The sequence below is a fragment of the Pyrus communis genome, chromosome 13, assembly GCF_963583255.1.
Source record: "Pyrus communis chromosome 13, drPyrComm1.1, whole genome shotgun sequence".
Lineage (NCBI taxonomy): Eukaryota > Viridiplantae > Streptophyta > Magnoliopsida > Rosales > Rosaceae > Pyrus > Pyrus communis.
The window spans coordinates 2481817-2495944 of NC_084815.1; the positions used below are offsets into that span (position 1 = coordinate 2481817).

Sequence of the window (14128 nt, forward strand, 5' to 3'; positions counted from 1 at the left end):
GCATGCACTGAGATAAAATAACAAAAAATATTCGATCCACTAACAGACAGCCTTTTATGCATCTGCACTATCCTAATATTGTATCTGAATACTGCAACAAAAACTATAATAGTTGAACTCAAAGTCACTCTGATTCTCCAAATGCAATTAATCTACCCCAAATTTAACATGCAGAAAATATAAAAAAATTAAATTCATCCCAAGGGTTGTCGAGAATTAAGTCAAACCCATTATTTTTTAATCCTATGCAGGACAAAATGTGGTCCAGGAAAAAGAAAAAACAAATATAATCCTCCATACCCTGTGATCCTTGCCAGGCAATTTGATTTGCAATATCTCCTCATCTGGTAGTAACTGGGACGTTTCTGCTCGGCTTTTATCTCTGACTAAGTTTTTTCTTGTTTAAAGCAAGCGTACTTAACCCCACGATTTGTATATACAATTGGAATCCTAAAATAAAAAAAAAAAAAATGCAACCTAAGCATGAAAAGAAAGAACACTTCCAAACAAAATTTAAAAGCTTCAAACCCAGAATTTGTCTGTCACATGCATTCAAATCGGGTTGCGTTAACTTGTCGGCGACCTAACCAGCATTTCTCACTCCATCCAATACTTCCATGCTATTAATAGACGTACATCACATACACTGTTTGATTCATGCCTCAAGCATCACCATACATTTGCGTCAGTCACTAGAATTCTAAGATGATGAGCGGTTCTTCCTCACTAGTTCCGGTTCCGAATCCCAAAAGGTACGCTTAGTCTTCGTCCCGTTTCAACATCTAGAGTTCGAGCAGGTGTTTATAGGGTCAAGTGGTTAATATATTACTGTTTATAACCCTACACTTGAGGTCCAGAGCTCGAATCTCTAAGTTTTACATCTATTAACATACGTCTCATTTGTCGTCATTGATTTTGCAGGCTAGAAGGCAAAGTCGCAATTATTACTGGAGGTGCTAGTGGAATTGGAGAGAGCACTGCAAGATTGTTTGTCTTCCATGGTGCAAAAGTCGTCATAGCCGACGTCCAAGATGAACTAGCTCTGTCCCTCTGCAAAGAACTCAACTCAGACGGAGAGTCCATTTCGTACATACGTTGTGATGTCACTATCGATTTGGATGTGAAAAATGTTGTAGACGTGGCTCTGTCAAAGTACGGAAAGCTTGACATCATGTACAACAATGCAGGCATATCCGGCAAATTGGACCCATCGATTTTGGGAGCTGATGCCGAGAACTTCAAGCAGGTGTTTGATGTGAACGTCTACGGAGCTTTCTTGGGCGCCAAGCATGCTGCTAGGGCAATGATCGCTGCTAAAAAAGGTGTCATTCTTTTCACTTCGAGCGTGGCATCAGCTAGTTGCGGCGAGTCTACACACGCGTACACCATGTCAAAGCACGCGGTGGTGGGACTTATGAAGAGCTTGTGTGTGGAGTTGGGGCAGCATGGGATTAGAGTCAATTGCATATCTCCGTGTGCCATGGCAACCCCGTTGCTGACAAATCTTATGGGGATTGAGAAAAATACGGTCGAGAAGTTGATCTGCGCTTCTGCGGTGTTGAAAGAAGCGGTGCCGAAGGCAGAGGATGTGGCGGAGGCTGCCGTGTACTTGGCGAGTGAGGAGTCTAAATTTGTGAACGGACTGAACCTTCTTGTGGATGGAGGTTATAGCACCACTAATCAGTCTCTTAGTATGGTTTTGAGGAATTTAATGTCCTCAAGCCAGGCTTTGTAAGCATTATTCATTTCTTGTGCTACTACTAGCTAGTCTGCTATGTTTTGATCCTTCGCGCTTTCTCTATTTGAAGTATGAATCTTCATTTCAAAACTCGTCATCCTCTCTTTTATGAAACACTGACCTAATGAGTTGTAACGAGTTAATTACACTTGCACTCTTATGATTTAAGTGAAATATCAGTTTATAGTATCAATTTTTTTTTTTGAGAGAAAATACGATATTCATTGAAAAGAGGGAAACGTACAATGCAAAATGAGGATAGGGTGCATAACTGAGTCTCAATAAAAATCTTGTCGGAGATTCCTTCCGGTCTAAGAAAAAAAGAGTGTCCCGCACTTACAACTTAGAAGTAACTATCCTCATCGAAACGCTTAAATAATCGGACTAAGGGGAATCAAATAGAACCATCTTGCACTAGCACATCCGAGAGTATATCAGGTGGGTGTTCCCGCCATTGCACCTCCAGTTGGTGACCAAGTCCAACAGGAGCGAGCCTATGTGCAGCGTAGGGTATCAAACCTAACCTTTTGAAAATATTATAATGAGACCTCAATTTGACGATTATAGGAGCAGTCTTATCATCGAGTTTTAATTTGTTTGATTTATATGGATAACTAATAAATGTTTCAAAATCAAATTAACTTTTTTAAAAGATGGTCTTCTAACGATGATGAAGATAATTAGTAAACGATTCTGATTTTGACAATATTTGTATTGAGAAATGATCAATGTCACACTGTCGTTAAAGGAGAATTAAATCTCTCCTTGTATGTAAAGATTCAAGCAATATCCTTTCTTTTATTCCAAAGTTTCTTATGTAACATAAATTAATGAATGTAAAATAAATTGTTCTTTTTCTTGTTACAATATAATAGATGAAAGCCATAAATCATAAACCCTATAATCCAATAAAGGCATAAACCGCATTTGCTATAAAGCTTTCTATACAAACAGTAATTCTTGTCTGCAAAACTACCACACGCAGCAAAACCCTAATACAAAAGACTAGTTCAATATAAAGATTTTCCAAAGAGCCATCTTGAAACGGTGGTATTCAATCTTCTTCTCTCATAGTTCCTCATAGTTCTCACTGTAGATAGGACGAGTATTTGTCGAACTGGTTTAACTTGAGAAGAGAGACCAAAGATGTGTATATAGAGGTTGATAATTGCTCCTCCTATCAAGGTAGCAGTTACCATTAGTTTTCTAATCAAAATAAACTACATCTCTTTCTTTTAACAAACATGCCGTTAGCGAGTTGAATTGTTAAGGGATATGTGAGGATCAAAACTCTAGCAGGCTACATGGACATAATTGTTGTCCACCACTACTAAAGTGTCATCTACAAATAAAATAAATAAAACTACCTCTTACTTCAAAACTTGAGTTCAAATAATTTCCTTCCATTATGATTAAATTAGATTTAATCCATACTAAGTCCAATAATAACAAGTGTCTATTACGCAGAGAAATTTTATTCGAAACGTAGTTTTCTTGTTCCTAAACTCAACTTTAGTAGTCGTTACCTAAACTCTCTAGTTTACCCTCATAAAATATACACATAAATAAAATGGAAGTCTTACAATAGATATCATAACAATACACAACAATAGTTTGATCTAAACTCACATTACGAAGCTAGGGAAACTTTGTACCGTATTAGCTAATATACCATATGATGCGTCAAGTGATGAGTATACATATCACGTCAGTGAATGAATATGGTGTAACTATGTGGTCTCTCTAGTAATATTCTAATCTATATTCCCCACCCTCATCCACTTGATTGTCTGAGCCAGCTTTTGTACAAAGTATTTCTATTGATAAGTGCTTTTGCTAGAAGTACTTTTTAGTTAAAAACATACTGAATTTTCTTTTTCCATTAAAAATCTAGGTCTTTTTTTTTTTTTTCCAGAATAAGAACTTGCTAGCCCCAATAGCTTATAGATTATGTTCCAGAAAAATAGTTTCTATAACCTAAAGCGTTTTTAAGTAAAACGTAATCAGAAAAGCTTTTGATTGTTAACATTTCCGTTAGCAAAATTCCAAACAAGAGAATGATTTATATGGAATGAGTTAACTGCCAAATGAAATTTTGATCCAATATTGCATTACGATGTGTAAGCATTTTCTACATAACAATGCATTATTTGATCAAAATATCACGACAAAGTTTTTATATATAAGTTTTTCTCCCAAACAGACTCAATTTAACAAATAAAGCCCAGGATTTTGACAATACAGTGGCCCAATTTCATCCCCAAATTCAGTAATTTAGCCCAATAACCTCATATAACCCACCAACAGAGATCTCCTATAAATATCCCAAAACCCTACCTTCCCTTCCCTTACCCTCTTTTTGCCTTTCTCACGAGCACACACACTCACCCGCCGTTCGTCTCCTCCCAGCTCCGCCGCGCAATTCCACCACCACCATGGGTCGCGTCCGCACAAAGACAGTGAAGAAATCCTCCCGCCAGGTGATCGAGCGCTACTACTCGCGCATGACCCTGGACTTCCACACCAACAAGAAGATCCTCGAGGAAGTCGCCATCATCCCCTCCAAGCGCCTCCGCAACAAGATTGCCGGATTCTCCACCCACCTCATGAAGCGGATCCAGAAGGGCCCGGTCCGTGGCATTTCCCTGAAGCTGCAGGAGGAGGAGCGCGAGCGCCGCATGGACTTTGTCCCCGAGGAGTCCGCCATCAAGATCGACGAGATCTCCGTCGACAAGGAGACCCTCGACATGCTCTCCGCTCTCGGTATGGCTGACATGCCTGGTGTCAAGCGGGTCGACCCGGAAGCTCAGACTCAGAATCTCGGGTACGGGCGTGGTGCACCCAGGAGGTACTAAAACGGAGAATGATTGGGTTTTGATGCTATATTACATTTGGTTTTTGAATTAGGAAGAAGTTTGTTATGTGTTTAATTTTACTGTGGATGTAATGCGTGTGACATTTTTGTTATGGGATTATGTCAAATTTGCATTTAGAATGGAAAATGTTGCATTTTATTGAATTCGTCGGATGAATCGTATTGGTGATGATTGTTGCTTCTTTCGGTTAATATCACTGTTGCTTTCGGCTTCAAGAATGTGATTCGATTACGATTTGGTTTCGAATTTTATGGTCGTGGCATTGGTTTGTGCTGTTGTTGGGAATGATTAGTTTGATCTCAGAAACAATGTTATGGCTTTGTTTCTGATCTGTTGGAATTTGGAACCTTTGTGATTCCGACTTTGATGCTTATCTTCGATTTTTCATGCGTTATTCAGTCTACTTTGACATTCAGCATGTAGGTTGTAGTGATTTGTTCAATTTACTTCCTAAAATGGTTAGTTTAATCAGTTATCGCTATCAGTATCATTGTTGTATGCTTGGTTCAGTCATGTCTCTTGCTTCCACACCAGCGCCGGTTTTGCTTTTTCCTTCCCGTAAATACATAAGCAGTAGTTTCTTTGGTTTTTTGCCATGTCCTCCTTGTTAACTGGGTTGTTATACTGTCCAAAGATTGTCGAATTAAGTCCCGGAACCACTGCATCTGGTGTGATTTGCGCCATTGTGGACTTTTGGGTTAGTCCTACAATGGCTTTCCAATGCTAGCAAATAACTTAAGCAGGTCTTGTTGTCACGATGATGCCCACTTTGCTCCTCTCTCACAAATTCTTCTTGTCGCGTCATATGCTCCTCCTCGTTCGTAGTATAGTGAGATAGCCAGCCCCTGCCTTTAGACGAAAAAGCCCTCTTCTACATCCCCTAGACAAAATTTTAGGAAATGCGAAACTTGCCCTGTAACCTAGGGTTGATGTTTGCTGCATGGTGGTGATTTTGGAATCTATGACTCAATTCTATCCGTTGAACAAAAGATGTATGGTTAAGATTTGTTGTCAGCGACTCAACTTCAAAAGGTTATTAGGAAGATCGGTCTTTAATTTCGAGTTGTTAGAATTTGTTATGCTTTTGCTTAGGGCTGGTTTGGTATTGCTATGTTTTGAAAAAAAAACTTCTTCTGCTATGTTGTGAGAATAAACTCATTTTTTTATGCTTCACGTTTTCAACTTTTTTTTACTAAAACCTCTGAAAATAAGTTTTTTTTAAGTTTTTACCAAACATTTTTTTGAGCTTAGTTTTTCTTTTTTTTTACTAAAACCTCTGAAAATAAGTTTTTTTTAAGTTTTTACCAAACATTTTTTTGAGCTTAGTTTTTTTTTTTTTTCCTTCTTTTTTATACTCATTTTTTATAAAAGCATGTCAATACCAAACTAGTACTTAATCCATCCCAAAACAAAAATCAACATCTTCCATGTAAAAGGAGCTTTGATGAAATGAGTGTCGCTTATGTTTTCCTCGTTCGAAAGGAACGAGGATATAGACAAGTAGAAATCGACAGCACCCGGTGGCTTGTAGCTCAGTCACTGGTAAAAAGAGCCGCCAATATTACAGGACTAAATGAAATATACAGCGTTTAGACCAAAACAAGAAAAACGAAAGTTCGATATACAGGGAAATCGCGATCATGAATTCGAACAGCATACACCACATCAAACACAAGCCGCCTCTTCAATCTACAAGTGTTTTCAACTCGAAGTTTTGGAGATACAAACTACGTACGTATAATTCTTTACTCACTTGAATTAGCAAGCCCAACCATGTTAAGCATATGGCGGTCTTCCTTAAATCTCTCCAGCACAGTACCTTTTCCACCGGCGTGTTTTTCTTGTTCTGCTACTTTGGTAACAACTCCCCAGCATTCTATAACTTCCGGGTGTATCCGGTTGGTCTTGGAGAGGCAAGGGGAGCCAAATGTGGTACAGGAGAAAGTGTGCCCCTGATCAAAGCTGGCTGAAAGAAAAAGGCCAAAGTGATTCACCTTTCCTCCAAAACCGATACCATTCGGGATGCTCTCTGAACTGAAATTCACAGCACACTGCCAGCATACAAAACAAGAAGAATTCAAAACATCATAATCCGAAACAGACTCGACTGATTTACGAAGGTGATCATCTGAATAAACAAGCTTTTACAATGTGATGTGGTTCGGTTGATTGACTCTAAACTGAAAGAAACTAAGACCCTAAGACATTCATCAACCAAATGGATGCTTAAATCGTATTAAAGAAACAAGTCTTCTATTTCGAGAGCAATATAAATTATAAGATCGAATGGGAATTCACCCATTGTATGTTGGTGTTTGCCCCCGTTGGCCTGAATATTGACGCCTTCGGATACAGCTGGAAAAGAAAAGACTTCAGATCTCCATAGAAACCACCATGCCTCTCCCATGGCTGGGAAGCGTAACCCCCATAAATATAACCATCTTTATCCTTGATGATTAACACAGTTGGTCCTTTATCATTTCTGCAGTTCATTGAACAATTACCCATTCCATCCCAAATTAGTTGCAGCAACTGACAAGACTGAAACTAAAGTAGAAAAAAATGTATTTAGCATTTTATCTAAGACAGGAAAGTGGCCAAGTATAACCATTTAATGGAACACTTCAGCGGTCTTTATACATGATCTCCCCTTCAACCCAAGATAAATGAAACAAAACCAAAGTAGCTAGATGTGCATCTAAACCAAAACGGGCTACATTATACAGAATTTGTGCTCATTGCCTATCTAACAAGGCACATCCATGAACACCCACCCATTTGACTCTAAAAGTGTATCAAGAAATCTAAATCCTCGTTTTGAGAACAGTGATAAATTCACATTGCGACAAGGACATATTCAACTTCACAATAGAAATATAATTTACTTTAAGAGATTCAAAATGAAATTAAAAAAATAAAATAAAATAAAAAATAACTGTGTAAACAAGATACTCACGACACGCTGCCCAAAAAGGTGTTAAAGCTCAGACCGCTAAAAGAACTGTGGTATAGCAGTTTCCATTCCACCAGCTCTTGTTGTGGAAGGATTCCTCCTATATGCCAAGCATATACCTCCTTCAGTAACACCATATTTGAATCGATGTTTTCCACATGCATTAGTCGAGGAACTTGGGAACCTGGTCTTCCTACAAAGAGCGGCAATGTCAAAAGTATTGGAAATACAAATCAAAATTCAGATTCCCAAACTAATTGGGATAACAGTTTATAATGCAAAACCAACAAATCCAGAGGATAAAAATGAAAGAAATCAGAAAACCTTGATGAGGAGGTATCAATAAGCTTCCAAGGAACTTCCTGACAGATGGGAGAAGAGTACACCAAGTTCTGAAATCTTCAAGAGACAAACTTTCTTGATCATGTCCTTCGTCATGCTTAGTAAACTTTGCAGCATTAAGAAATACATCGACACTGCCCTGATGTGCACTTGATCCACGTTCAGGGGTGTCCATATTGAATATATTGTCAAACAATGCACCCAGAACACATTCCAAATCCGACCTGAATTTAAATTCCTAATATCATATACATCAGACAAGACATAAAAAGAATACAAAGACGGGTACTTCTTATCACATTATAAATAGAAATCACGAAACTCTTCCATCCTTACTGCAGCCACAACAAGAAGTAAATCCAAAGTCATGCAATATGCCATATGTTCTTATCTCTATTTACTTTAAATTATTGAGAGGACTACTTGTACGTTTTTATTCAATGAATCTGAAGAAATATCACACTGTGAACTTAAAATAAACAACAGTAACTAAACTACTTAACGTAGCACCCATATACTTCTATGAATTGCAAGCCACAGTAACAAGTATAACCCAAGTCATGTAATACGACAATGCCATACTTTAAGATATCTGTTCTTATTTCTATGAACTTTAAATCATTCAAATGCTAGTTGCGTTTCTATTCCACGAAATTGAAAAAGTTCACGCTGTGAAACTTACTAAAACCATACCAACAGAATCTAAACTACAGGACGCAACAATCGGTTCTGTAGACAGGATATAACAAAACCACATACTTCAACCAAGTGCAATCAAAATATGAATCTATATCGTATATTCTCGATAAAGTTGGAGTTCCAATTCTACCTTCCCACAATGCCATCCCCGGATACGTCTAACAACTGATATATGAATTCTTCAATGTCATCTTTCGTTCCCTTCTCATAAATCCCCTGAAAACCCACAAAAAGGGAAGCAAAATAAAGCAAATGGGCATATGATAAAACTCAAAAATACAAAACAAATAGTGCAAAATTCACCAGATTTTCAAGAAAAAAAAAAATTACTTTGGCAATAACTAAGTCTTCAAAGGCGAGCTTTCCGTTTTTGCGTTGCTGGGTAACTAAGTCGAACATCCTATCTCCGAAAGCTCCCTTTAGTCCGAAATAAGTCTGCGAAAGCACAAACTCTATATCTAAGTACAGAGGAAAGATCATTTTACAGCAAAAGAAATGGAATTTCCATGAAAATTGTAAGTGCCGAAGACATGGGTGAAGCTAATTTACCTTAAAAACTGAGGGGGAGATGTACGGACCACCGCTCTGCGACTTAGCAGCCAGAGACGCGTGCAGGGATTTGAGATCTTCGAGTTCCGTATGAGTAAAAGCTCTGCAATCAGTTCCAAATCAATCAATCAAATATATATTTATGTATATGCAGATAATTAAAGAGAGAGAGAGAGAGAGAGATACCTAGAGGAGGAAGCGAAGCGAGGATTGTGAGAAGGAGGTGACTGAGAGTTCCCCATTTTTTTTCTGGTTTTCTTCTTCCCTCTGCAGTGTGGACTCCGAAAAAATCTAGATTGATATTTATACTTTTTCATGGCAATTTTTTTGAAGTAGGTGCTTGTAATTTACCAATATGTTCAAACTCCCCCAATCATTTTGGTAATTACATGTATTCTACACACCTTTGTTTAATATTAGTCATTAATTTTGTTTAATTTATTCAATTCGATGGTCTTAAATACAAATAAGTGTGTGAAAATTAAAAAACAGTCTATAAAAATCACTTATCGAGAAAAGAAAAAAATCATTTTTGCCCCTTTTAATTTTTTTTTTTTCCTTTTTTTACAATTTTAGAGTTAAAATTTGAGATATCATCTAATTTTGCATTTTTACTTTAGACCAACACTTTATTTTACGAGTAATTGCAGGTGGGATTTATTTTACGTCAATTTTGTACTCAATTTAAAAGTGTAAAAATTTAGACTTTTTCAATTGATTTGGAGGAAAGGAAAAAAAAAAAAAAAAACTACATGCAAGTATGAAGGTCATTCTCAATAAGTAATGACCTCATGATGATATGGAAGTCATAGGATTAAATCATGAAAAAAATTATTTTGTTGCCAAAATCATGAAGATTTCTTATTCCTTTTCCATTTTCTCTTCAACTCTTTTTCTGGTACGTGTCCCTTAAGAACTATTTTGTGTCCGCAAGGAATCAATATCTAAAGAACATTTAGCCTTTTTTACTAGCAAGGATAGTATAAAAAAATTAAAAATTGTGAGAATTGAGCTTTGAGGTGCTAAATTGAAAGCTTTTACAAACTTGAGGGACCGAATTGCAGAAAATGGAGACTGTAAAGTTAATCACAACTAAAGAGAAAAGAGAGGTTTATACGCAAGTTTAGTGAAGGAATTTATACTCAGAGCCTCAAGGACCCAACCGAAAAATCCACACTTTATTATAGCAAAAGCTAAAAGCCAAAAGCCAAAAGCCAGAACGCAAAACCCATCTGGGTTTTCTTCTAAACTGCAAGCTGTTCAACAGCAACTCTTCTTCTTCAACTCAGATCTGTAAGTTCCATGCTTTTCTCTTTCACTGATTTTTTAAACTTTATTAGTAGTATCTTGGATTGGGGTAACGGGGTTCTTCTTTCTTGCTTCTTAGGCCGTGTTTGGTTGTTAAGAAAAATGTAGGAAACAGAAAATTAACTGCAAAGTTTCTTCCTTTTTTCCCCCTTTCATATATTGTGTTTCAGTACTTGTATTGCTATTGGTTTTTGTGTTACTGTGTATTTAAGGTAAAATGCTTGAGATTTAGGCACCATTTTTTTGGGGGGTTGTATTGTCAGCAACCAAAAAAGGCAGAAATTGCTGAAGCATTCAGATGTTTAGGAAAGGAAGCCATTTTTCTTTTGTTGTTGTTTTTGTTCTTTTTTTCATGCTCCCATGGAAAAAAAAAAATATACCCATCTTTAAGTCCAGAAATACTTATGTAATATAGAAATTTAAATCTTCACAAACTCAGTTATGAAACATGATTACATGAAATAAATGTAGAAGGATAAATGAAGACAAAGTTTCTTCCTAATGGTTATCGGTGTCCAACCGAACTATAAAATGAGAGCATGCTCTCAAATTAAATAATTTCTCACTCTTTTTTGTGAATTGTGAGTTCCCTTCATTCATGAAATATTTGATATGCTAATTTTGGAAATGTATACCAGATTTCGGTGAGCGCTGCATCTGAGTCTGTGACAATGTCCAGACCATGGGTGTTGGTTTGTCTGCTCCTGTTAATTGTGTTTACATCACAGTTTGAATGGAAGCAATATGGGAATGATGAACCAAGTCCAAGTACCTCCAAGAAACAACAATATATATCTGAAAGGGAAGAAGCTGTGAAAGAAAAAGTGAGTGCTAATTTTGGAAATCTATAACATACAGATTCTTTTCTTTGCCTACCCTATCGTGTGATTTTGAGTTGGAAATCTATAGTTATTTACTTTCACAAGTGTTAGTTTGAACAATATACATGTATTTCAATTATGTAATGTTGTTACTTGGGGGAATAGAAGACAAATTAGTAATGAATAGGTCATTCTGGTTTTCAAATTCAGAAATTTATGCAGCGAGCCTTTGGGATTAAGACTTAAGCTGTCAACATACCTGAATTTTGGGTCATTTTTTTGCTTCATTCGGGACTTAAGTTCTAACTTTTAATAGCAGTTAATATAACAAACTCATATCTCAACATTGCCCTGTATACATAATGATACCCTTGCTTTGATTCTTGTCCAGAGAGAGTAAGTGTTCTACGACAATGCATGAACGATCTAGATAAAAATTCTTTAGTTGATGCCACGGCCCCTAATAATTGGCTTCTTCCGTTAATGACCTCTATATCTGAAGTGTTTGCCCATTTTTGTATGGGAGTTATTATTGGCACTGCAAAAAAGTCATCATGAACTCAACAACGGAGGGGGTACTGCTGGATGGATGGGCTTTTTGAAGTGCTCACAAACGGCAATTCCCTTCTCTAAATGACCGATCTTTGATTTTTTTTTTTTGGGTTGGGCTTTGAATTTGTTTAGCGAGAAGGAAATATGCAGTATTATATACCTTTGTTTTTTTTTTTTGGGTTGGGCTTTGATTCTTGAATTTTGTTGCATGAGGTACTTAAAAGGCTAATTTTCACATTGGATATTCTAAGTTTCTCTTAGCATACACAATTTACTACTTATGAGTTATGTGATAATGTATTATTCAGTTACCTGCATCTTATATACCTGCGGTAGCATAACGGCCTAATTCTACAAATTATGGTGGGCTGCAACTGGTAGATAAGTTCTTTAATCTCATTGAATTCATCTTCACTGCAGATTATCCTCTCCCAAGAGAAAAATATACAAAAACTTAATGAGCTTGTGCGGAGTCTTCGAGAACAATTGCTACAATGTAAAGGTGAAAATGAGATTGTCAATAGCACTTCAGCTCCTTTGACTGAACTTCTTTCTGAACTGGAAAGGCATCCACTTTTGGAGGATTAATGATGGATCAGACGTATTAAACATCAATATGCTTGTACCTGTAGGTAGGAAAATATAAATTCTTTTTTATTGCTTAGCATCACGTGAAATTACATTTGTTTAGTTGCAAAGTGCAATATCAGAACTCTTTATCTTTTGCCAGTATGTTATGGATATATAAAGTTTGTATATTGGTGAATTTTGAGTAAATGGTTTGGTGGCATGAAATGAAAACCAAGGTTCAAATATTTTGGAGGAACATAACCGATAACTGCAGAGAAATATTTATCCTCAAAGCATCATGTTAGTACTTATTACCTATTATTTCAACATCCTAACACCAAACACAGGGATGAGAACTGCCTAGATGCTGTATGCTGGGATCGCCTATTGTCCACCCCTTTAGTATTCCTGGTGAATCAGTTCTCAGTTCTCATTCGGCTTACCAAACTTAAACATGAACCAACACCTCGGTTTCAGTCCTGGACTACAAAGCTCGTCTAATGATTAATTAAGTTTCTGCATTGAGTTAACAGTCCCTAACGGGTTATCATTGAGGAGACCCCCAGTGGTATATTTGCTGGGCTGAACCTTTTTAACAGTTATGCTAAGTATCATGAACATTCTTTATTAGCTATTATCCTTTAATATTCTCATGAAGTTTGTCCTCTCAATATTAAACTGTTGTTGCGTAGGGGCAGAGGCATTTAAACTGTTGTTAATTTATTTTCTCATGAAATGGTGAGTGTTCGTAAGTGTACTCAGTAAAAGAGTGAAGTTGGTGCAGGGTTCTTCCTTGCTGTCATCGTCTCACGTTTGAACTCCAAAAGTTTTTGTGAAGAAACCTGTGTTGAGATTCATGTTTGGATTTAATATTTGGATGAACTTAATTACAATGCCTGACACTTCAATTTATGATTTTTGCGAAGAGGCATTTAATTACAACAGTGTTTTAATTTTGGTACCATTTTCTGGAATCACCATTATTGTGATCTTAGTACCCTGTCTGTCTTACCTTTGCTTTTCCCTCTCCTTCACATGTCTATGATCATCCCAGATGGTTCTTTTTTCTGTTCTTACTATAGTAGTTTGTACTGTGAGAAGTTTTAAGGCTAGTGTTTTACTTATTTAGTAGTTACTGTGAAAATGGTCCCAATTTCTTGCAAGTTGGTAATAAAATTTAACATGAAGCCTTCTCTGCTGCTGATTCAAAGTTTGTAGTATTGTATTTTTGATAGGAGGGCAAGCCTTTTATATTGTTCCAATTAGTCCACAATATTTCCCACTGTATTATAAGGGTGATACAAAAAGGTCTATTTTAGCATCGAAACAATAGTTACCGCATTCATCTTTAGACTGCTAGGAAAGTGGGACTCTCTGGGAATTTCTTCAGTTGCATAATCAGACACAGATTAGTGCCATCATATTAGGGTTTACCAATGTAAATGATGCAACTGTATATAAACCAAGGGGAGGAAACAAAAGACTAAACCATTTCCTTAATATAGAGTAAAGGAGATATACGAAGAACTAATCAAGAGCTTTTGTAGTAATCTCATCTACTTAATTGAAATAGTTTCTGAGGTCCTATTTTCTGTGGAAGTTATCTGCACAACTGCGTACAAAGAATTCAATCTTTTACTGAAATTCTTTCTGAGCTTGAAAGGCATCCAGCTTTGGAGGATTAGTCATGGATCATACATGTTAATTTCAGCATGTTTGT

At 36.8% G+C, this 14128-nt stretch overlaps 4 protein-coding genes across 4 annotated transcripts; 3 read left to right on the plus strand and 1 right to left on the minus strand.

Annotated features, from left to right (window-relative positions):
- The first annotated feature begins 705 nt into the window (after window positions 1-705).
- Window positions 706-1735, plus strand: LOC137712036 (short chain aldehyde dehydrogenase 1-like). The gene is made up of 2 exons (XM_068451183.1): window positions 706-752; window positions 922-1735. The coding sequence occupies exons 1-2, from the start codon at window positions 706-708 to the stop codon at window positions 1733-1735; spliced, it is 861 nt and encodes a 286-aa protein (XP_068307284.1).
- Window positions 1736-4073: 2338 nt separating this feature from the next.
- On the plus strand, window positions 4074-4757 carry LOC137712574 (small ribosomal subunit protein eS17w-like). The gene has a single exon (XM_068451666.1). The coding sequence runs from the start codon at window positions 4174-4176 to the stop codon at window positions 4591-4593; it is 420 nt and encodes a 139-aa protein (XP_068307767.1). The 5' UTR covers window positions 4074-4173; the 3' UTR covers window positions 4594-4757.
- A 1350-nt stretch (window positions 4758-6107) lies between these two features.
- LOC137713115 (uncharacterized) lies at window positions 6108-9453 on the minus strand. The gene is made up of 8 exons (XM_068452372.1): window positions 9344-9453; window positions 9158-9260; window positions 8939-9043; window positions 8739-8824; window positions 7892-8133; window positions 7571-7760; window positions 6913-7096; window positions 6108-6665 (listed from the first exon to the last, which is right to left on the minus strand). The coding sequence occupies exons 1-8, from the start codon at window positions 9397-9399 to the stop codon at window positions 6360-6362; spliced, it is 1272 nt and encodes a 423-aa protein (XP_068308473.1). The 5' UTR covers window positions 9400-9453; the 3' UTR covers window positions 6108-6359.
- Window positions 9454-10314: 861 nt separating this feature from the next.
- LOC137713721 (uncharacterized) lies at window positions 10315-12669 on the plus strand. Its single transcript, XM_068453062.1, has 3 exons — window positions 10315-10450; window positions 11104-11289; window positions 12259-12669. The coding sequence occupies exons 2-3, from the start codon at window positions 11137-11139 to the stop codon at window positions 12424-12426; spliced, it is 321 nt and encodes a 106-aa protein (XP_068309163.1). The 5' UTR covers window positions 10315-10450; window positions 11104-11136; the 3' UTR covers window positions 12427-12669.
- The last annotated feature ends 1459 nt before the right edge of the window (window positions 12670-14128 follow it).

What these genes read in the sequence shown, in the direction of transcription:
- LOC137712036 (XM_068451183.1), top strand. Translation starts at nt 706, where the DNA reads ATGATGAGCGGTTCTTCCTCACTAGTTCCGGTTCCGAATCCCAAAAG. An exon ending in CCGGTTCCGAATCCCAAAAG is followed by an intron (nt 753 to 921) that starts GTACGCTTAGTC and finishes TTGATTTTGCAG; the next exon opens with GCTAGAAGGCAAAGTCGCAA.
- LOC137712574 (XM_068451666.1), top strand. Translation starts at nt 4,174, where the DNA reads ATGGGTCGCGTCCGCACAAAGACAGTGAAGAAATCCTCCCGCCAGGTG.
- LOC137713115 (XM_068452372.1), bottom strand. Translation starts at nt 9,399, where the DNA reads ATGGGGAACTCTCAGTCACCTCCTTCTCACAATCCTCGCTTCGCTTCC. An exon ending in TCTCCCCCTCAGTTTTTAAG is followed by an intron (nt 9,044 to 9,157) that starts GTAAATTAGCTT and finishes GTGCTTTCGCAG; the next exon opens with ACTTATTTCGGACTAAAGGG. An exon ending in ACCTTTTTGGGCAGCGTGTC is followed by an intron (nt 7,097 to 7,570) that starts GTGAGTATCTTG and finishes AATGAACTGCAG; the next exon opens with AAATGATAAAGGACCAACTG.
- LOC137713721 (XM_068453062.1), top strand. Translation starts at nt 11,137, where the DNA reads ATGTCCAGACCATGGGTGTTGGTTTGTCTGCTCCTGTTAATTGTGTTT. An exon ending in AAGAAGCTGTGAAAGAAAAA is followed by an intron (nt 11,290 to 12,258) that starts GTGAGTGCTAAT and finishes TCTTCACTGCAG; the next exon opens with ATTATCCTCTCCCAAGAGAA.